At 36.5% G+C, this 23,309-nt stretch overlaps 1 protein-coding gene across 2 annotated transcripts; it reads left to right on the top strand.

The window, feature by feature from the left end:
• Positions 1-694: 694 nt before the first annotated feature.
• PPWD1 (peptidylprolyl isomerase domain and WD repeat containing 1) lies at positions 695-22,191 on the top strand. Of its 2 annotated transcripts, XM_042940230.1 has the most exons (11): positions 695-915; positions 5,842-5,944; positions 6,648-6,748; positions 6,889-7,009; positions 8,813-9,260; positions 13,018-13,208; positions 14,064-14,253; positions 16,974-17,155; positions 19,036-19,117; positions 20,254-20,436; positions 21,474-22,190. In XM_042940230.1, exons 1-11 carry the CDS (start codon positions 720-722, stop codon positions 21,615-21,617), a joined length of 1,941 nt encoding a protein of 646 aa, XP_042796164.1. In that variant the 5' UTR covers positions 695-719; the 3' UTR covers positions 21,618-22,190. The 2 variants fall into 2 exon arrangements, with proteins under 2 accessions (XP_042796164.1, XP_042796174.1); XM_042940240.1 differs by lacking the exon at positions 695-915 and having other exon boundaries at positions 5,893-5,944; positions 6,648-6,673; positions 6,987-7,009; positions 21,474-22,191.
• The last annotated feature ends 1,118 nt before the right edge of the window (positions 22,192-23,309 follow it).

The following is a 23,309-nucleotide window of genomic DNA, read 5'->3' on the forward strand; positions in this document are numbered from 1 at the left end:
TTATTTTTAAAGAAGAGAGCTGTCGAGAAGGCGGCTAAGACATGAAAGCGCAGACCAGGACGATGGCAGCAGGGGGAATGATCCTACCATGTACCCTTGGGTTTCTTGGCCTGCCTAGTTGGTTCGTTCTCTCTCTTTCTCTCTTTCCTTCGTTCTTTCTCTCTCTCTCTCTCTCTCCCGCTCCCTCCCTAGAAAACAGTAAGAAGCGCCCACCACCTCTTTCTCGTGTGGGAGAATCAAGAAACTCAGGGAAGAAAACAGTTCCTTCAGCACCTGAAGGGAGGCCCTCAAGTTAGCTAGTTCCCTCAGTTCCCTGCCCCTCTGTCATTTCCCTCTAACCCGCTGGGTTCTAGAGCGGGAGAAGAGCGGGTCACAGGGACTGGCGGGGCGTCCGGTATCCAGTTCCCGTGAGGTTCAGGGTCCCACCGTCGGCGCTACAGTTCCATGCCCTGGGAGCCTTCCAAGCGTCTACCGTTAAGGCGCTCTCCCTTACCCACCTCTTAACCACCACACAGCCACGGACTGCAGGCCACCTCCGCCTGTCTCAGACAGGACTTCCCGGCCTAGGGCCCCGAGCGCGCGCTGCTTGCTGATTGGATCTGCTCCTACGCACCCCAGCCAATCCCGAAACTCGCTCTGCCACTGACGTGCAGGCCGCGCCGCTTTGCGGATTGGTAGGGGAGCTGTGTCGTGTCGCGCCTTGTTTGACAACTGGCAATATGGCGTCCGAAGGTGGTAGCGATTCACAGCTGAGAAGAAGAAGGCGCCGGGACACGGGGGAGCCGGAAAAAACGGAACTCGGCGAAAGAGAGCTGACAGTGGTTGTGGCTGTGGCCCAAGAGAACGAAGAGGAAAATGAAGAGCGCTGGGTTGGGCCCTTACCTGTAGAGGCGACATTGGCCAAGAAGAGGAAAGGTAGCTACAGCGATAGACACAGGGCGAGTTGGAATCTGCGTCCCCAGACTGGGAAATTTCAAACCAGACTCAAAAATCAGATGGTGTGTGCTTGCGGGGTTTTATGCCCTCAGAACAGAGGGTCAGCTTCTGTTTTCTGGTCATTCTCTACTAGCACGTTCTCCCCGAAATAATGATTTGGGCTGAGTACAGCGTCTTTTTGCTACTATCTAACAATGTTAGTCACAGATGTGTTATAGGAACGTGTTCTAATAGATGCTAAAGCTAACTTATACTCACTACCTATTATGTGCTAAGCGCCTCTCATTTAACCCCTATAGCGGGCGCATTAGGTTGGAATTTCTGTCTCCGATTTATTAAACGTCAAAGAGTCCAGTTCTCTTGAAAGCTTTTATTTCAGGAGTGCACTTAGTCTCTTGGGGCACGCGGGGACCGAGGGCGAGATGGCGGTGCCTATTTAGAATCGTAAAGAGTAGGTAAAGATCATTTTAATCCTGTCTCTTCCAATAATGAGTTTCTGACCTAGGAAAGTTACAGAAGTTTACTGGGTAACAAATTTTTCATCTAAAACCCGCGGTCTGTGGTTTTCAAACCACACGCAGGAGATGCCAAGACTTGAAGTATTTTCCAACTTTCGTGGAATAGTGACCAAGTTTTATTAAGTAAAAAGGGTAGGGAAGGAAGTTAAGTTTTTCTTATTTTCATAAGTTGTTCTATAAAATGTCTTCCTTGGTGTAAAACCATTAAAATACGATTTTTCTGAAAGGTCAAATCTTACTTTATCACTCTCTCTGCTTCAAACTCTTCAGTGATTTCTCATTTTAAAAACAAAGTCCAAACTTCCTATCATGGCATACAAGTTCCTTCACGATGTGATCTCTCCTTACCTCACCAGCACATTTCCATTGCTTCTGCTTCCTAACCCTGTCTTCCTTAGGCTGTACTCTAGCCATGTTAAAACACTTGAGAATGGGGTATGCTCTTTTTCTTCTTTGGATGCCTGCCAGGGTATGGTGTATACCTGAAATAATTTCCCACACTCCTTTTCCGGTGGCTAACTGTTGTCCAACTTGAGCACTCATCTCCAAATATCGCCTCCTCTGGGAAGCCTGTCGTTTCTCCAGTGTGGGCTGGGTTTCTAAAGAACACTGATCATAACTCCGAGGTAATTTTGAACACCTGAGTTTACAGGTAGCTTTCAAATTTTATGTATCCAAATTTTGAAGAAGCTACTTTTTTGAACATTGTACATTGACACCTGTAAAGTGTTTGGTAGCTTTCAAATTTTATGTATCCAAATTTTGAAGAAGCTAGTTTTTTGAACATTGTATATTGACACCCGTAAAGTGTTATCTTTTTTACAGTTAGGTCTTTTTGTTAAATGTTTCCATAGCAACTTCTTCATTGCACTTGCTGCATTTTATAATTGTGTATTAAGTCTGTGATTGATTAATATTTGTCACCACTGCTAAGACTGTAAGCTTATAAGAGCAAAGACCATGACTGCTTTGCTCCACTGCTTTGCACGTAGCAAGTGTTCAATAAGTATTTATTGAATGAATGAACATTACAAAGTTAATGCTCTTATAGTTGTAATAGAATATGTTTGCATATCCTTTTTTATGGAAACATAAAAAATATCAAAGTGCTGATATTAGTATTAAGAGACAAAAATCTTACAAACTTAATACAATTGAGACAGATACAGCAATAATTAGGTGTGAAAATGTTTATAATTAAGTAGATGCTTATTGTATTTAAGCCAGTCAATAGTGTATTCAGTTTGAAGAAAAAAACTGAAATTTATAATTTTTTAATGTTTCTTTATTTTTGAGAGAGCGGGGGAGGGGCATAGAGAGATGGAGACCCAGAATCCAAAGCAGGCTCCAGGCTCTGAGCTGTCAGCAGAGAGCCTGATGTGCTTGAATGTACTCACTGTGAGATCATGACCTGAGCCAAAGTCAGATGCTTAAGTGACTGAGCCACCCAGGCACCCTGAAAAAAACTGAAATTTAAAAACATGTCTGAAATGTTAGGGGCGCCTGGATGGCTCGGTCGGTTGGGCATTCAACTTCGGCTCAGGTAATGATCTTGCAGTTTGTGAGTTCGAGCCCCGCATCGGGCTCTGTGCTAACAGCTCAGAGCCTGGAGCCTCATTCAAATTCTGTGTCTCCTCCTCTCTGCCCCTCCCATGCTCATGCTCTGCCTGTCTCTATCTCTCAATAATAAATAAACATTAAAAAATTTTTTTAAATAATTAAAAATTTAAAAATAAAAACATGTATGAAATGTTAGAAAAATAATCATTGAAGATTTTGTCTAAAAAGGAGTTTGAGGCACCTGGCTGGCTCAGTCACTAGAGCATAATAAAATTTATTAATTTAAAAAAAAATTTTTTTAATGTCTATTTTTGAGGCAGAGAGAGAGACAGACCAATCGTGAATGGGGGAGAGACAGAGAGAGAGGGAGACAGAATTTGAAGCAGGCTGCAGGCTCTGAGCTGTCAGCAGAGAGCCCACCGTGAGGATCAAGCTCACAAACTGCGAAATACTGACCCAAGTGAGATCATGCCCCAAGCCGAAGTAGGATGCTTAACCGACTGAGCCATTGAGGCGCCACCGCAAAAAAATTTTTTAATAAAAAGACGGGAGTGTGGCATGCGTTTAGCTTTCTAGAAAAAGCTATCCTCTTTAACATGTTCTTTGGACGCTAGACTTTTCTACGCATTTTCAGAAAGACATTATAAATTGTTATATGACACTACCTTTAATTAACCAAATGGTTTCTCAAAGGTAGGAACTATGTGTTCCACTTCTTTATGTCCATGTGCCTTATAACCTATTTTGTTTTCAGTAAATACCTGCTCAAGTAAACTAACAAACAGCAAAAGGAATGTGTATCAGTATTATATTAGCTGCATAAAAGAAGTGCCAAAGTAAACAGTCTAGGATTGGTATGGAGGCTTTAAAGGGACCTAGGCTTTTTCCAGTTTTCTGCCCTAACATCACTAAGATATGGCCCTCGTCTTTGTCCTGAGTGGTTATTAGAATCAGTTCTCTTATCCCAGTTCCCAAGTATAGGACTGAGAAAGGGAATAATGGAATACTTTTGAAGGAGACTTCTTGACTGTCACATAACACTTACACTTCTATTTCATTGGCACATGGTCACACCTAACTCTGGAGAAGATGAGAAAGGTCGTCTTATAGCTGACTGTCATTTTGCATATATAAAGATGGTGGTTCTGTTATTAAAAATGAAGGGAAAGGAGTTCATTGGGCACAGCTTTGACTCTGCTATACAATAGTTATGAAAAACTATGAAACATCTCATTATGTTTAATGTAGGAAATTTTTTTTTTTTTTATGTTTATTTATTTCTGAGACAGAGACAGCATGAGCAGGGGAGGGACAGAGAGAGACGGAGACACAGAATCCAAAGCAGGCTCCAGGCTCTGAGCTGTCAGCACAGAGCCCGACGCGGGGCTCGAACTCACAAACTGTGAGATCATGACCTGAGCCGAAGTCAGTCGCTCAACCGACTGAGCCACCCAGGCGCCCTGGAAATTTTTTTTTGAGAGAGATCATGTGTGCTTTCAGAAGGAGAGAGAGAATCCCAGGCAGGCTCCACACTCGTTGTGGAGCCGAATGTGGAGCTCAGTCCCACAACTGTGAGATCATGACCTGAGCTAAAATCAAGAGTTGGTCACTTAGCCAACTGAGCTACCCAGGCTCCGCTCTAGCAACTTTTTGTAGGCATGTTTGGCCTTTGTTGGATTATTTTATTAGATACACATATAATGTCAATTTATGCTAGTAATATGGATCATAGGTCTTGTAACAAAATATCTCCTCAGATTAACACTTTTTCAAATGTTTTGCCCCTGGTAAAAGTTGAGAAGTCCAGGATTTTCTCAGCTCTAAAAATCTATTTAGTATTTTATCATGTTTATCTGCTTCAACCCCACTACTAGTGACCTCAAAGAGGATTAGTGTCTTAAAGATAAACACCCATAGGTGGCCACTGGTCTCTTGTTAATTATTTAAATTAGAACTAATAATTGGCTCTCCTAATGGTTAGAAAGATGGTTGTGATACTTTCATGAAACTTTTTAAGGTTTTGGGTTTTTTTTTTTTTCAATGTTTATTTGTTTTTGAGAGAGAGGGACAGCACAAGCGGGGGAGGGACAGAGAGAGAAAGGAAGATACAGAACCTGAAGCAGGCTTCAGGCTCTGAGCTGTCATCTCAGAGTCCAACATGAAGCTCAAACCCACCATCCGTGAGATCATGACCTGAGACGAAGTTGGACGCTTAACCGACTGAGCCACCCAGGAACCCCAAAGTTTTTCTTTTTTAATGGAACCTTAATATTAAGCCAGAATCACTCAGTTAAGTTCTGAGGGCAGTTAAGCATCTGTACAATACCTGAGAACCTGTCATGACTAAATAATAACAGTGCTGTTCACTACTATGAAATACATAACAGACTGGATTTTTTTTTCATTACGTGTGAATTGAGAGAAATGTAATAAGATATAGAAGAAAATAGAAAATAGAATTTTTTTTTTTTGAGAGCGAAGGAGTGGCAGAGGGAGACAGAGAGAAGTGGGACTCACCCAAAGTTGGCCTCGTGTTAACCCGAAGTGGGGTTCATGTTCACCCGAAGTGGGCCATAAGCTCACCCAAAGCAGTGCTCAAGCTCACCCGAAGAGGGCTTGTGTTCCCTCGAAGCAGAGCTTGAGCTCACCTAATATGGACTCTAACTCATGAACCGTGAGATCATGACCTGAGCCAAAGTCAGATGCTTAACGACTGAGCCACCCAGGTGCCCAACAGAAAATAGAATGTAGAAAACTCTTACAGAAAATGCAAAATAGTATATAGTTGCAGTTTAAAATAAATTTTTCTTTACTTTTTTTCCCTCAGTTCTAGAGTTTGAAAGAGTCTATCTTGAAAATCTCCCCAGTGCATCTATGTATGAGCGCAGTTACATGCATAGAGATGTTATCACCCATGTGGTATGCACCAAGTAAGTCTCACACATCTTTTTTTGTTTTTTTCTGAAAAATTTATTTTATAAAAATGCTTCAGTTTTGAAGATGATTTGTAAAAGTATCTTTAGGATACCATGGATTTCTATTTAATGCCACTGATTCTATAATAATTTAAGTTAAATGAAGTCCTACATATTCTTTCCAATTTCCTACAAGGAATGCATTCAAGGTAATATCAATACCGTAGGTATTCAGATGGTTTCTATTTTTATACACCCTAAAGGGGAGACTATTCTGTACAAAATCTTTCTAATACTTAACAAGACACCTTGGATACGATACAAAACAAATGTACATTGGTTATTTATCACCTTTTGAAGATGAGTACGTTTTCCATGTGAAAAGACTGCCTACAGGGTGATTTTACGATTAACGGGCTGTAAGGTCTACTGAAATTCCTGGTGAAATTTCTTTTTTTTTTAATGTCAAGTCCTAGCACATCTCTGATCCTAGCTCTTGGGGTTAAAGTTAGTGCCACATCAACTATTATGATATCCAGGAAAGAACTACAAAATTTGCCATTTTCAATCTACCCTCATATGGTGGTCTTTATAAAGAAAGCTTAAAATAAAAATATTTTGAAAGAGCCAAAGATTCTCAGTGAATGATTGCTTTGGGGGTACTAAATAACTCATAGATCTGCTTTACAAATTAACTTTTACAATTTTATGTATGCAGGACAGACTTTATTATTACTGCCAGTCATGATGGACATGTTAAGTTCTGGAAAAAAATAGAAGAGGGAATTGAATTTGTTAAACATTTTCGTAGTCACCTGGGTAAGAATTTCACTGTGTGTGTGTGTGAGTCTTAAATTGTATTGGTTAAAGTTTCTTTTAAAATGTTTTTTTTTTTTTCTTTGAATCATGCATATCTGTTTCATTGGTATTTACTAGAATGTTTTGATTTATTTAAATAGGAGTTATTGAGAGTATTGCAGTTAGCTCTGAGGGAGCATTGTTCTGTTCTGTGGGTGATGATAAAGCAATGAAGGTGTTTGATGTAGTGAACTTTGACATGATCAATATGCTGAAGCTTGGGTGAGTCTTTTTTAAAGTATATACTTTTTAACTTAGTGAAATAATTTTTAAACTGTCACCATTTTGTAGATATTTCTAAACAGAATGTATTGCCATTGCCAGCTGTGCTTTTGAATTTTGCTTAGGAAAAGTAGATAGGAATCCTTGTTATGATGCTCTTTGGAGGCTTCTGCTGTTTTTATTGTTGTTGTTGTTAATCACAGCAGAAATTTTTAAATAGCATCATCACAAGGATTCATTATATCCATTTAACATTACTTAATAAAATAATGAGGATCCATCATGTCTAATTTGCTGGTACTTAGAATTAATCTCCTTGCTTTGCTTATTTCAGTAATATGTATTGTGTCTTATAAGGCTTATGTACATTTTGGAATTGAGGTGATTCGTTGGTAACTTTAAACTTTAAAGTATATTGATATCCACACCATGTGGTTGAACTACAGAAATGAGATGAATACTTTGTTTTAAGCATGTCTTTCTTAAGATATCATACTGAATTTATATACGTCTAAATGAATGTCACCTTGAAAATCTAGCATTGTCAAAAATAGTCTTAGGATTTGTCTTAGTTCAGACTGCCTTTACAAAAGACCATAGGCTGAGTGGCTTAACCAAAGGAAATTTATTTTCTCAGAGTTCCAGAGGCTGGAAAGTGCAAGACCAGGATTCCAGTAGGGTTTGATTTGTGGTGAGGGCTCTCTTTGGGGACAGGATGTAAGGAGGAATGGTATCTTCCTCTTTCCCTTCTGTGGAATTAGGGCCCCACATTTATGACGTCATTCAACCTTAATTACCTCCTAATTATCTCCAGATCAATCACCTTGGGTAACTGCAACATATGAATGGTGGGGGGACAAGAACAACAGTTCATTACATAGCAGTACTTCTTTTGGAATTTCCTTCAAAATCAGTTGATGAGCCACTAAAGGATATTAGTCTCATTACTTATGGTCAGAACTTATTTTTTACTACAAATAGAAATATATATTGGTTATCTTGTCTTATTCCCTGCTTTGTTTACCTACACTTTAGCTGTTTTTACAAATTAAATCTATTCTTAAATGTTGGGGATATTATTTAAGTTTTGGTAGGGATATTATTTAAGTTTTGGTAGAAATTCTAAAAGAAGAGTTCCAGAAGTTTTGAGCATCAGCACCAACATTGGAATAACTGTAACTTCTTTAACTGACTGCTTAGAAGGAGACAACACTCATTTGAGTGTGTAAGTTTGGTATTTTGGTTAAATCTGTCCCAGGTTAAATCTGTCCCAGTTCTTTTGTACTTTGTTTATCAGGTAGCATGTTCAAACTTTATAGTTGTAAGATTAAGTCACTAATAATGAAAATGTGATATCAAAATGTTTTCCTTTTGATCATAGTCATAACTAAAATATTTTGATTTTAAACATTTCAAGAATGAGTTTATCAAGTATACTGTTAGATATGAACCTATTTAAAAATAAGTTAAAAATAGACTGATACCTAGAGATCCAAAAGGCAATGCCCTGGAATATTTTAAGGCCCTGGTCTGATTAGGTTTTCTTATCTATCCAAAAGAAGTAAATGATCTGCTGTAGGAAGTTTTCTATGTGGTCTGATAAATCCTCAGAAGTTATTACCATTAGATTAATGAGGTCAGAAAGGGAAAACTAGTTGTTCCTCCCCAGTTTCTATTTCTGCTACTTTAGAGCAAGGAATCCGAAACTAACTAAATCATTGGCCAGGACATTGTTCTGGCGGTGAGAGTGGATAATTATGCTTACTTGTTGTATTAACTTCTTTTTTCCCCTCACTATTTTAGCTATTTTCCTGGACAATGTGAGTGGATCTATTGCCCAGGGGATGCCATATCTTCAGTTGCTGCTTCTGAGAAGAGCACAGGAAAAATTTTCATTTATGATGGTCGAGGAGATAACCAGCCGCTTCATATTTTTGACAAGCTCCATACATCACCTCTTACTCAGATACGGCTGAATGCAGTTTATAAAGCAATAGTGTCTTCTGATAAATCTGGAATGATTGAATACTGGACTGGGCCTCCTCATGAATATAAGTTCCCCAAAAATGTGAACTGGGAATATAAAACTGACACCGATTTGTATGAGTTTGCCAAGTGCAAGGCTTATCCAACCAGCATATGTTTTTCACCTGATGGGAAGAAAATAGCTACTATTGGTTCTGATAGAAAAGTTAGAATTTTCAGATTTTTAACTGGAAAACTCATGAGAGTCTTTGATGAATCACTAAGTGTAAGTGCAATATAAGTTTAATGGGAATTTCCTTTTCTGAGTGTCTTTATTTTGTGCAATTCCTAAAAGATATTTTTTCTGGATATAGATATTTACATTGATGGTTATTTTCTCTTAGCACATTGAAGATATTATTGATCTGTCTGCTCTCTTGCAGTGTTCTTGAAAACTCTTTTCCCAGGGTTTATGATGTGATATCTTCTGAGCCAATCATCCTTCTTTTGTGTGGCTTTTTCTCTGTTCACTCCTGCCTATTCATATGACTACTCCCAAATTGATTTCTCCATCTTACTATTGTGAATACACATGGTGCCATTTGTTTTGTTTTGTTTTGTTTTGCTGTCTTCATGAATGGCACCAATATCCATTTACTTGCATAAGCCACAAACCTGCGTCATCCTTAACTTCTTAACTCTTTTTCCTTACCCTCTATTTAATTCATCATGAATCCTGTCAATTTTAGTTTCTAAATATGCTTAAAATCTATCCCTTTCTTTTCAGCATAGCTGTCATTACCCTAGCTCATGATCTTTTGCCTGGATTGTCTCATGGCCTACTGCCTATATTCGGGCTTCCTCCTAATCAGTTATCCACACTGCATCCAGAGCAAATTTTTTAAGTGCATATTTGATCATTTCATTCTTTGAACCTCTTAGTGACTTCTTATTGTTCTTTGAATCAAGACCGAAGTCATAGCCTGCCTTATTGTGGCCTTTGCCTACCACTCTAGCCTACTGTCACTCACTTTTCTATCTGCCTCTTAACACTAGCCATTTACGCCTTATTTCAGTTTCTTGAACATGTCTTCCACCACAGGGCCTTTGCCTATGCTGTTCCTGCTGCCTGGTGTCACCCCTCCTCTGTTCTTTCCATTACCTGTTGAACTTAAGCTTCAAATCTCATTTAAAGAGTCACTTCCTGTGGGAATTCACTATTTGTCTAACCTAGGACAACTTTTTTTTTATGTGACTCAATATCACTCTGTTTATTTTCTCTTAGACCATTTGGCTTGGTCTTATTTTTGATTACTACATATCAACCCCTAGTAGACTAAACTCTATGTGATCTATGCTCCCTTATCTGTTTTGGCTCATGTTTGTATCTCCAGCACTAACAACAATATGTGACACATAATTACTGCTAACAAGAATTTGTTAAAGCATGTAGTTGTAGAATAAGACTTTCTATCCATGCAAAGTTAACAGTTTTTTGTGGAAATTGGGTCTGATCACCTGTTTCCCTCAAGTGTTCTCTAACTGCTAATGGTATGTTGAATCCTCTGAGAGTCTGTGGGTTGAACCTTCTTCATAGCAGTACTGTTTATTGTATAATAATTCTACATTGTTGGTAGTAACCAGTTTAGATTCCTTGCATTAAGGTCTTAAATTCTGTTACTCTTCTTAGTGACACTCTTGTTTGGTGGCAAGTGGCTTTAAGTTGGGTGGATTATCTACCTGAAGTAATATGAATCCAGACACATGTGAAGATCTGGTTGTTAGATCATCCTCCTGACTCATTTTCCTTTTGGAAGAGAACAGCTTTCCACTCTACTTTGAAGAATAGGAGAAAACTGTGATGTTTTCTTCATTAATGGCAGCTGGTAACTAGATATTAGTTCAACTTAAATATAACTTAAAGGCCTTTTACCAACTTGCAGCTCTCTGAAGATTCCTCAGCAAAAGAAATATTTAAGAACACAGTCTCTGGATATTAATTTCTTAACACGAATACTCTGTTTCTTCATTATTGACTTCAACAAGTGTTGAGGGCTGAAATAAGATGAGGTCAGTAGTAAAGCTTATGACAGAAGTGAGATTCAAAATGAGAGATTGTCCAAACAACAACAACAACAACAACAACAACAACAACAACAACTAAAACAAATGCCGAGTAAATTAATTAGAATGATAGTGGGTAGTAAATCAGTGGAATCTCACAGTTAATGAGATATGCATATGGTTACACAGTTGTGTATCACAGAGGCCCTGCTATTAAGGCTAGAATACTGTAAAAAGATACTGCTGTATTTATCAGGTTGGATTAACATTTATGAAATACTTGCACGCAGGCAGACAACCGTCTACAAACTTTAAGTCATGAAAATGAATCTAATCTAGTAAAATAATCAGGGGTCCCTCTCTATAAAAATGCTAGGCTATTTCTAGCATATGAATAAACAAGTAGTCTCAGAGACTGGAGATAAGAAAACCTAATGACCAACAGGCTTTTTTTCTGTCCTGTAAGACCCTTGCTTCATGTTGTTCCCTAATGCATATACCTCCTTTTGTTTTTATGGAGTTGTGTACATTGTTGTTCTTTCCATATCTAGAAAAATGGGATTTCCAGTTAACACAAGCATGAAAATAAGTAGACTGGACATAAGCTTGGCTTCTTTTTATCTCCAGTGGAGACCTGCTGTTGAATTCTGCTGTTTGATTCCCTAAATGTCTGGAAACGAAAGATCTTAATGGGGGAGAAGCTTATAGTGTGATAATACATAGTAATTGAGATGTGACCTTATCTGAAAATTGTGTTAAATATCTGAAGAAAAGAAAACCAAATAAGCTACAGAGCATTTATAAAAATATTCATCTACCGTAAATGACATTTGCCTAATGATAATCTGTGTTGGGTTCTCTATAAAAATAACTTGAAACATTTTCTAAAATATCATGAAATTGTTATAAATTAGTGAAATAATAAGAGTTCATTCAATAAAAATTGAGTGCTTGTTATATCATGTCAGGTCCATGATCCTTTTACAGGGACCTTACACTCTGTAGTTACAGTGTCCAGTGTAGTAGCCACTAGCCACATGTTGCTGTTGAGTGCTTGAAATGTGGCTAGTCCAAATTGAGACAGGATGAAATTATAAAATACAGGATTTCAAATACTTAATATAAAAAAAAAATAGAATATAATTTATCTCAAAATTTTTTAAGATTTTATTTTAAGTAACCTCTGTACCCATCATGGGGCTCAAACCTACAACCCTGAGATCAAGAGACACATGTTCCACAGACTGAGCCAGCCAGGTGCTTCTATCTCAATTTTTAAGTATTGAGTAAAGTTTAAATGATTATATTTTGGATATATGGGGCATAAAACCTTATTGAGACTAATTTCACCTGTTTCTTTTACTTTAAGTAGCTACTAGGTAATTTAAAATTACATGCTTGGTTTGCATTATCTTCCTATTGGAAAGTACTAGTTTGTGGCATTTATTTATTTATTTATTTATTTATTTATTTATTTATTTATTTATGAGAGAGCACAGTAGAGGAGGGGCGGGGGGGGGAGAGAGAGAGAGAGAGAGAGCGAGAGCGAGAGAGAGAGAGAATCTTAGGAAGGCTTCACACCCAGCATGGAGCCCTACATGGAGCCAGATGTGGAGCTCAATCTCCTAACTATGAGATCATAACCTGAGCTGAAATCAAGAGTCCGACGCTTACCCAACTGAGCCACCCAGGTGTCCCTAGTCTGTGGCTTATAAAAGGCAGCAGATACCTTTTTTCTGTACAGAAGACAGTAGTTACATTAACTGTTTTTTTTTTTTATTAAGAAGAAGCAGTTAGTGTAAATACTATTATTTTACGATTGAACTTACTAATGTCTTTTTATTTCCTGCGTATGGAATTTAGAATCCTCTTTAAGGTAACCTATAAGTACACAAATTTTCAGTGGCTTTTAATGTGTACTGTGCTTCTATTTAAATTCTCATTCCCTTTATCACATAGCTTTTTTGTTTACTCCCTAGATGTTTACTGAACTGCAGCAGATGAGGCAACAGCTACCCGACATGGAATTTGGCCGACGAATGGCTGTTGAACGTGAGTTGGAGAAGGTGGATGCAGTAAGATTAATTAACATAGTCTTTGATGAAACTGGACACTTCGTGCTATATGGAACAATGCTAGGCATTAAAGTTATAAATGTAGAAACAAACCGGTAAGCTTTAATAAGATGTTTTTTAAAAGTGCATTCATTTATGGGGGACCATTTCCTCTTTCAGGGAAACAAAGGGAGTTTTGTTTGTTCCAAGACAAGTGGAATGGTCCCAAATGTCTAAACATAACCAAATGTTTTGACTGGATTTTTTGTGGTCTTTTGGTTGTTTATAATCTTATGTAAAAAGTTTCCACTCATGTTTGTAAAAGAAATGGAAAAAAAGATATGCATAGTTTCAAGGTTGTTTTTTTTTTTTTTTTTTTTTTTTAACAAGTTTCAATCTCTCTTTTGCTTATTGATTTAAATTAGCCTGGTTCATATTAAATGTTGCCAAATATTTTAACCACAGAATTCAGCATTACATCCTGCTAGACATAAAATCAGAAGTTAAAATGCATGAAACCACAATAAGCCTTTTGTGCAAACAGTCCATTTGGTTTTAGTACAAAATAGCTACAATCAGATACTAACACTGAATGTAAATGAAAAGAACTTAAAAGTATATTTTAAAGAGAAAAAAATGTAGGTCTGTACATTCTCACATAGAAACAAATTTATATTGTAGTTCTTCACAGTATAGAATCTTTGAAGGCTTGCAAAAAGATTAAGATAATAGGGATAGGTTAAAATTATGCATGAATGATTGTGTTTTGTTTTTTTTTAACCAGAAAATTCCATCCAATTTAAAATAACTCTTTCTGGGGAAGGGGGTAGAGAAACACTTTTTAAAAAACTTTTAGTAATTATTTTATACAAAGGTAAAGGATAGTTGATTTCTAGATTTTATCTATAAAATTTTTATAATTGGAATTAATCGTGGTATGTTACTGTATAAAACATTGTTGTATTTTCCAGGTGTGTGCGCATCTTAGGCAAGCAGGAAAATATTAGAGTGATGCAGTTGGCTCTGTTCCAGGGAATAGCCAAAAAACATCGTGCTGCAACTACTATAGAAATGAAAGCTTCTGAAAATCCTGTTCTTCAAAATATTCAAGCTGACCCAACAATAGTTTGTACATCTTTTAAAAAGAATAGATTTTACATGGTATGCGGAAATACTAGGAAATAGGCCTTAATTCTTCCAGTTTGGTTGGAGATTTATTTTCTTAGGTTGTGCTTTCAGCTGAAGAGAATGTTGGCAATAATAGCATGCTTTCTAAACAACCAGAATACCATCTTAAAACATTAATATTGCATAATTTTTAACTAGGACTCGATTTTGTACTGATTTCCCTCCTGTTTTGAAAAATCTTCGACCTGGCTTCTACAACTATTTATGTTGTCTAAGATGTAAGGAAGTAAGTGGTTATGGTAATAATTGCATCCAAAATAGCTTTTGCTATGGGGTTTTAAAAGTTCTAAAAAAGATTATTTTTCATCTTTTGTTCTTAATTTATCTTCCCTGAACTTGCACACTTGCTTCTCTAAGCACATTTCTTTTTTTACCTTTTAACTCTCTTGTAATGGTGCTACCTTAAAAGTTTGTATTCCTGACAATTTTTTTTTTCCCTAGAGAACTACAAGTACTTTACATGTTAACTAAGACTGGGCTCAGAATCAAACTGTCTAAACTATCTAGGAGTAGCCGTGTCCTAACTGTTGAACCAAGCAGAAAAATCTAAAGTGTAGAGACCTCTGCCCTACCATTCTGTCCTTCACACTGCAGTCAGAGACTGAGTCCCAAATTTGGTTATTTGCCTAAAATCCTTTAATGGCTCCTCAACTATCTATATTAGCTGGCTCTTCTACCTATCTTTCTTCATTTTTTAGTTCATTTGCTACTCTGACTGAACTTGATCCTGTTTGCAATAGCTGAGTGTTGTTTTTTTACCTCAAGGCATTTACTCAGGCTGTTCCTTCTGCCAATCACATACCTGTCCCCAGTTCCTACTTATATCAGTTCCTACTTGGAAACCTTCTCTTGACATCAAGTCTGAGTTACATCTGCCTGGTTGTGCTCTATGTGTCACAGTTTTTGGAATAGTTTACTTTCTCTCTTTCTTTTTTTTTTTTTTTAAATATCTGTAATACTGTCATCTCCTCCTTAAGGTAATATAAAATCCTCAAATACAGGGCATTATATTTTCTTCACTGTTCACAGGTTTGTTAAAGTGTGTGGCTCATTCTAGTATACTGATTCTTTTCATCTGATATCTTGTAAGTAGCTGTGATGCTCTTCAGGTTGCCAGCATTTGATTAATGTAGGAAATAGCAGTTCATCCCAAACAAGCTTTTAACCAAAAAATGGATACATTCTTTTAAGATGAAAATTTTATGTAGAACTTTCAAAGTCATTGCTACAAAAAATAATACTGGTTACAGGGAAATAGTTTTTCTTGTTTTTACCTGTAATTTAACTGTTTTGAAGGTAAAAGCTAACTCTTGATATACACTAAAAACATACTAATTTTCTATCCTCTTTATCAAAAAACTAATAGATTATTCTCTTCCCCTAAAGTTTACTTTTATGTTGATTAAATCACATGTGTTGTTAACATTGAAGAAAAAAAGCTACTATGCATCTTTATACAGCTAACATGTTCATAAAATTATCTTTCATTTTATTAGACATACATATTCGTAAGCAAAAGTAGAATGGTACATACATATATGTAAATTTTTTATCTCTTTTCAAATCAATATCAAAATATGACAAAATATGAACTTTGGTAGTTCAATATGTGAGCTAAATTAAAATACCTATTTAAAAATTCATACAAATCAATCATACAACTGATAATGTCTGTCATTCCTTTGAAAAATGGAGAATAAGATGATAAGTCAACAACATCCTAGCTTGGTTGTTTCTTTATTTGGAATTTATCCAAGTAGATCCGGAATGACATTAGGCAAGACAGGGCCTGGGGCACTGGCTTTACTTTCCTGGAACTCAGTTGATAATCAGGTAGAGCTTCCTCTGGAGAAAAGATTTCTACTTCCTGAAAGTCAAGTTAAAAAAAAAAAAAAAAAGGCTCAGAGGAGTCCAAAGTTTTAACAACTGAAAGATTTCTCTCAATTTTCCCTATTCCCTGAGGTATCCTGAAATTTCTGTAACTTCACTCAAAATTTACATTCTTTCTTCCAAGCTTCAGGGTTTAGATAGAACAGATGGGGGCTTTGCAGGAAAAAAAAAACTAGCCAAGATGCATTACTGATTCATCTTTGAATCCTCAACCTGCCTAGCACCAGGTTCTGTTCATTATAACAACAATTATTAATATGTATATAGTGCCTTTTACATATTAGGCACTATTCTCCAAGCATTTTATATCCCTTCATTGAATCTTCACAATAGGTACGATTTTGAGGTAGTTATCCCCATTTATGAATGAGGAAATGGAAGAAATGAATTTATTTTGCCAAAATCATGTAACTAGTAAGTAGCAGAATGGAATTCAAACCCAGGCAAGCTAAATAGTGAAAAGTAAGCACTGGTTGACAGGTTAGAACATACTAGCGGGCAGAGGCAGAAAACTACCTCAAATAAAAGTGCATCTTGTTCAGTGTGCACCCAAAAAGAAATTAAATCCCATTTGAAACCATACACCTTCACTGCATGGATTGTTGTTATGTTAGGCAAGTGTAAAAATAATTTAACTGTATTACACATCCTGTGATAGGAAGTGATTGCTGCAGTAAGGACTTATTCTGATGTGAATTCTTACTTTGCTCAAATACCATAGATAGAAATGAAATTTTACTGTTGATAACATTTTAACCAGATGAAAAATTTAATTCATTCACTCTCTTTAATTTTCCTCTGAGTTTACCAAACGAGAACCAGAAGATACAAAAAGTGCAGATTCTGACAGAGATGTTTTTAATGAGAAACCTTCTAAAGAAGAAGTCATGGCAGCTACTCAAGCTGAAGGACCTAAACGTGTTTCAGATAGTGCCATTATCCACACAAGCATGGGAGACATTCATATCAAACTTTTTCCTGTTGAGTATGTACTGTCTTTTGTCTGAAATGAACATCAATGTAAATGTGTTTATTGGAAGAAACTGTGCAACTTAAAATTGCTATTTCAACTTGAGGAATTTTATTTTTTATTTATTTAAAAAAATTTTTTAAATGTTTTTATTCATTTTTTGAGAGACAGAGACAGACCATGAGTGGGAGAAGGACAGAAAGAGAGAGGGAGACACAGAATTTGAAGTAGGTGGGGCTCGAACCCATGAACCATGAGATCATGATCTGAGCCAAAGTCGGCCACTTAACCGACTTAGCCACCCAGGCGCCCCTCAACTTGAGGAATTTTAAAGAACTGAAGGGTTTGAAAAGAATGTCTGTCTTTAGCTTTCTGATAACTGTTCCTCTAGAAAATGGGGATATTTTATATATATATATATATATATATATATATATATATATATATATATATATATATACACACACACACACACACACACACACACACACTTCACAGGTTTATTATTATGCATACAAAACAAATGGCTATGAAAGTGCTGAATGTAAACTATAAAATGGTTTATAAATGGATATTAACATCAACTGTGCATCCCATCTATATTTTGTGGCTCATTTGTTATAACTGGCTTTACCCTCAAAGCAAATCTTTAAGGGGAGGATAATTCCTTTTCCTCCTTACATTTCTTAGACCTCCACTACTACTTCTTTAGTTCTTTCTATAGGTTTTGAAAATTCCAACAAGGGGCATCTGAGTGGCTCGTTCAATTGAGTGTTCAACTCGATTTTCAGTCAGGTCATGATCCCCGCTCAGGTCATGATCCCAGAATCATGGGATTGAGCCCCATGTTGGGCTCTGCACTGCCTAAGATTCTCTGTCTCTTCCTCTACCCCTCTCCCCTGCTTGTGCTCTCTCTAATATAAATAAATACATACATACATACATACATATATACATACATACATACATAATTGATCAATCAATCCAACAAAAAATGTACTGAAAAAAGCAGAAAGGAATTCTGGACAGTTTAAAAGTTTGCAAGATGAACATGCAATGCCAAATCCAATAGAATATCTTTGGCTATTCTTGATCCAAAGAGTGACATCTTTGGGGCGCCTGGGTGACTCAGTCACTTGAGCATCCAACTGTTGATTTTGGCTCAGGTCATGATCCCAGGGTCATGGGGGTGAGCCCCGCGTCAGGCTCCTTGCTGAATGTGGAGCCTGCTTGGAATTCTCTCTCCCTCTGCCCCTCTCCACTTCTGTCTGTCTCCAAAAAAATGAAAACGAAAAACAGAGTGACATCTTTTACAACCCCTTTTACTTAAAAGTACTTCTTTATTTTGTATATGAGTGTTTTAAATGTTTTAAATGCTGTAACATGAGATTAAATCATCACATGAGATTAGTTAACATTTAGAAAGCTTCATACTTTTGAGTGTGTGATTGTCATTTAAAGTTGATTAGATTTAGGAGATACCATTTGAGAGAGAGCAGGTCCTTGGTTAGGAAGTGTGTCAGTGTACCATAACGCTGTTTTTGTAAGAAAATTATCTTTCCCAGGAACTGAACCTACTATATGCAGTGAATATACATATCTTACGGTGCTGTAGCTGTACTTTTTTTAACTGCTAAATGACTTTGAAATTTAAATACTGTCAAACTCAAATATAATAAGCATTCTTTATCTAAAGATAATATATTAAACAATATTAATATACTGTGGCTTATGTGATCTTTCATCTCTTCTGTCCTGAGATGAGAAGAGGTTATGGAAAAAGACTGTCCTGAAACATTCAGAAGGTATTGCAGGTATCAGTAGAAAGCAGAACTGCAAAGAAAACTATATTAAGATGCTCTGAATGGATTTCATTTTTTAACATATCTTACTAGGTGCCCTAAGACAGTGGAAAACTTCTGTGTTCATAGCAGAAACGGCTATTATAATGGGCATACATTTCACCGTATAATTAAGGTAAGTTATACAAAATTTATATGACTTCAGGAATAGTGTGTTTTGCATAACCAGAGGTTTAAACACAAGGAATCTTCCTGTCTCACAATTATCAGTTTATTAAAAAGGAATAGGAAAAATGGGACTTTCTAAGCCAAAAGAAGAATGGATAGTCATGAATATCAGATCTGGAATAAATGCAGGAACAGTAACATGGTACCTTTTTAGAAGCACTGCACCAGTATTTTGTCAGCAGCTAAACCCAAGGGTCAGACACAGAGTAAAGGGCATGCTGAGATAAAACCAATAGTTAAAGTTACTCATACCTAGTGACTAAATAAGGTCTAGATCTAGAAAATAAGATTTTAAATAATAGAAAAGACATCATGCTACTTAATCTTTGAGAACCATCATTAATACCTGAAGAGCAGAACGAACTTGTCCCAGGATTTTGTTGAGCATTGTTCCATAAAATGGATGGGGCAGTAGTGTAGTTCTTGGTTACTGATAGGTTCAGAAATGGCAGGAGAAATGACAGGAGGAATAATCAGATTTGGGGGGTTCTGAAAGAATTAGAAAAATGACTCACCAGGCAATCCAGAATTTTAGGGAAAGGGAAGAGAGAAGAGTGGGGCAATTATATAAAACCTTATATACTCTACAGATCTAAAACTTATTTACAATATTAATTGGTTTTAATTGCATTATTGGGAAAGATAGTACATGACTATTCATGAGGAGACCTTTGCAGTTTTGTTTCAGTAACTGAAATAAGGTTGTGTTTAAGCAGTGGAAATACATCATCTAAAGTATAACTTACTAAGGTTTTAATAAAATCACTTGATAGAGTGACTATTAAGAAAAGGGGTGCCTGCATGGCTCAGTCAGTTAAACATCCAACTCTTGATTTTGGCTCAGGTCATGAGCTCACACTTCATGGATTGGAGCCCCACATCAGGGTCTGTGCTGACGGTGTGGAGCCTGTTTGGGATCTCCCTCTCTCTCTGCCCCTCCCCCACTGGTGCATTCTCTCTGAAACTTAAAAAAAAAAAAAAAAAAAGATTTTACTGAATATAAAACACACTTAAACATAAAATTCCAAAACGTACATATAGAAAAGTACAGTGTAATATGTTTTTTGTATACTTCCTCTTAAGGGCTTCATGATTCAAACAGGAGATCCAACAGGTACTGGTATGGGAGGAGAAAGCATATGGGGAGGAGAATTTGAAGATGAGTTTCATTCAACATTACGACATGACAGACCATATACACTCAGCATGGCCAATGCTGGATCAAATACTAACGGATCCCAGTTTTTTATAACAGTAGTACCAACGGTAAGTAGAACAGCATTGTCTATAAGCTGTCATATAAACTGTAAGTTGTCATAGGTTATGATCTAAGAATGAATTCAGTAAAAGAGAGCTGCATTATTCTCTACTATTATTTATTTCTGCCAGCATATAAAAAATGAAACAGTTTAGATGAGAAAATGTAAAATTACCTAACAAATCATATTTTGCTTTGTAAAACAATACTTGCATAACTCAGGACTCTGGAGTTTAAGTCACCTTGCCACTACTAATTGTACAATAGAAAACAAATTATTTCACTTCTGGGCCTGTTTCCTTTAGAATGGGGGGGGGGGGGATTAGAGTATATTAATTCTCAAATTTTTTAAGACATTTTTTTCTATATTTTAACATCTCTGATATCAGAATGCAACTTATATTGCGACATACAGTATAAGAATATTGAGCTCTATTGCTGTGCAGTTACACAACATTATAAAAATTATTATACTTTATTTTTTGGAATTAAGCACCACATAATGAAGAAAAATATAACTACTACCCATCAGGCACAAAGTAATATTCACAATACTTCTAGTATCACTATACCCAGTTTTAAAAAACAGATGACTATACAAACAGTGCGACATGATCAACTTGCCAAAGGTCAAGTAAGTAGCAGAGCGAACATTTGAATTCCCATCTCTCTACTACAAAAGCACATGCTACTTAAACAATTCCAAACAATTCCTGCCTCTTTTGCAGGTCTGATTCCTACAGAGAACTTTTAAAGCCTTAGCCAGTATTCTTTAAGCCATGCAAAGAAACTTACCTTTAGCAAACATCTTTCAGGTCCGTTTGGTCTGAAAGATGCAGCTAATTAAACATTATATTATGCTGTTATATTTTTTCAGATAAACATGGAAATCACTCTTAAAAGCTGCTAGATGAAATTAACTGTATATATTTTTATTAAATTAAAAATGAAGCATAAGTTTAAATTCTCTGTAATTTTCTTACCCAGAGGGTGTAATTTAAGAAATCTGGGTTTACCAAGATTTTCCGTTTCTCCTTCAATGCAGCCTTGGCTTGATAATAAGCACACAGTGTTTGGACGAGTGACTAAAGGAATGGAAGTTGTACAGAGGATCTCCAATGTCAAAGTCAATCCCAAAACAGATAAGCCCTATGAGGATGTCAGCATCATAAATATTACTGTCAAGTAAAATAAGGTTTGTTTCATTGTATGTGTAAATAGAAATACATGTATATTAAACACAGGGTTATTTTACACAGGAAGCTCTTAGAACTTGCTGAACATCCAAATCATGTTTCAAGTATGCAATATTATGTTTTTATATTTTTCATTAAAGGACCTTTTTTAAAACCCTGCCTTTCATTTTTCTCACAATATTTCTTATCCTAGGAGGTGATAAACTGAAATTGGACTAAATCTGGGCAAATCGCACTCGTATGTAATTTCTCATGAGACTCAAAAACCATATTAAATAGAGTTGTATGCATTAATATATATTGCTATATTAATATATGCCACATAATCTGCCCTCATGTTTCTTTAGATCCACTAAGAAAGGGTATCAGAATCTGATAGTAATATACCACTTCCTTTCTTTTCTTAGGTTTGTGTTTCATGCCAAATAGTTTTGCCTTTTAATCATTGTTAAAAATAGTAAGCAGGGGTAAGTAAAACTTCAGTAAATAAATAAGAAGTAGTTTATTAAAGATTTAGAAATAACTTATCCTCTAGTTGCAATGTTAAGTCACATTTAAATGAGTATTATAGCTAGTATTTAAATTTAAGAATCTGAATAAATGAATATTAGTCCTTGGTTTTATATGCAGGTTCATTTATTATTTACACATTATTTTCCTAATGTAGCTAAATCCCAATTTTCTGTCCTGAAGTTAATAGTATCTTTTTTTACATTACTAAATACTCCATCAAGAAAGTATATATTAAGTAAAACTTTTAACAGCTAATGGAGCATTTAGTAGAAATTTGAGCAATAAAACAGTGTAAGTTCAAAGACTTCTATTGATTTCATTTTTTTTTCCCTTACCCTCCTGACTTCATAACTTTTTTTTTCATTTTTTTTTTAACATTTATTTTTTGAGAGAGAGACAGCATGAGTGGGGGAGGGGCACAGAGAGAGAGGGAGTCAAATTCTGAAGCAGTCTCCAGGCTCTGAACTTAGAGCACAGAGCTCAACGCAGGGCTCAAGACACCTGAACTGCAAGATCATGACCTAAGCCAAAGTCAGATGCTTAACCACCTGAGCCACCCAGTCATCCCCTGACTTCAGAGCTGTTAAGAACCACTCTTCTAGGGGCCCCTGTGTGGTTCAGTCAATCAAGCATCTGACTTCTGCTCTGGTCATGGTCTTGCTGGAGTTTGAGCCCTCTAACAGGCTCTGTGCTGACAGCTCAGAGCCTGAGGCCTGCTTCAGATCCTGTGTCTGCCCCTCTCCTGCTTGTGCTCTTTCTCTCTAAAAAAATAAATAAAATAAAAATAAATTTAAAAAATAAAAAAAGAAACACTGCTTCTAGTTTCCAGAGAGACTCTTCAAAAAGTTAAAGAAGAACACCTCAACAGACATATTTAGGGAATTCACATTCTTTTTTTCCTTTTCTTTTTCTTAAGTTTATTTATTTTGAGAGAGAGAGAAAACACAAGCAGGGGAGGGGCAATGACTGTGGGAGAGAGAATCCCAGGCAGGTTCCTCACTGTCAGCACAGAGCCTGATGCAGGGTTCCATCCCACAAACCATGAGGTCATGACTTGAACCGAAATCAACATTTGGATGCCTAACTGACTGAGCCACCCAGGAGCCCCGGGAATTCACATTCTTACATTTAAATCTAAACTTAAACTTTTCCTTCTATTGATAAGCAGGCTA

This window comes from Panthera leo, chromosome A1 (assembly GCF_018350215.1).
Source record: "Panthera leo isolate Ple1 chromosome A1, P.leo_Ple1_pat1.1, whole genome shotgun sequence".
Classification (NCBI taxonomy): domain Eukaryota; kingdom Metazoa; phylum Chordata; class Mammalia; order Carnivora; family Felidae; genus Panthera; species Panthera leo.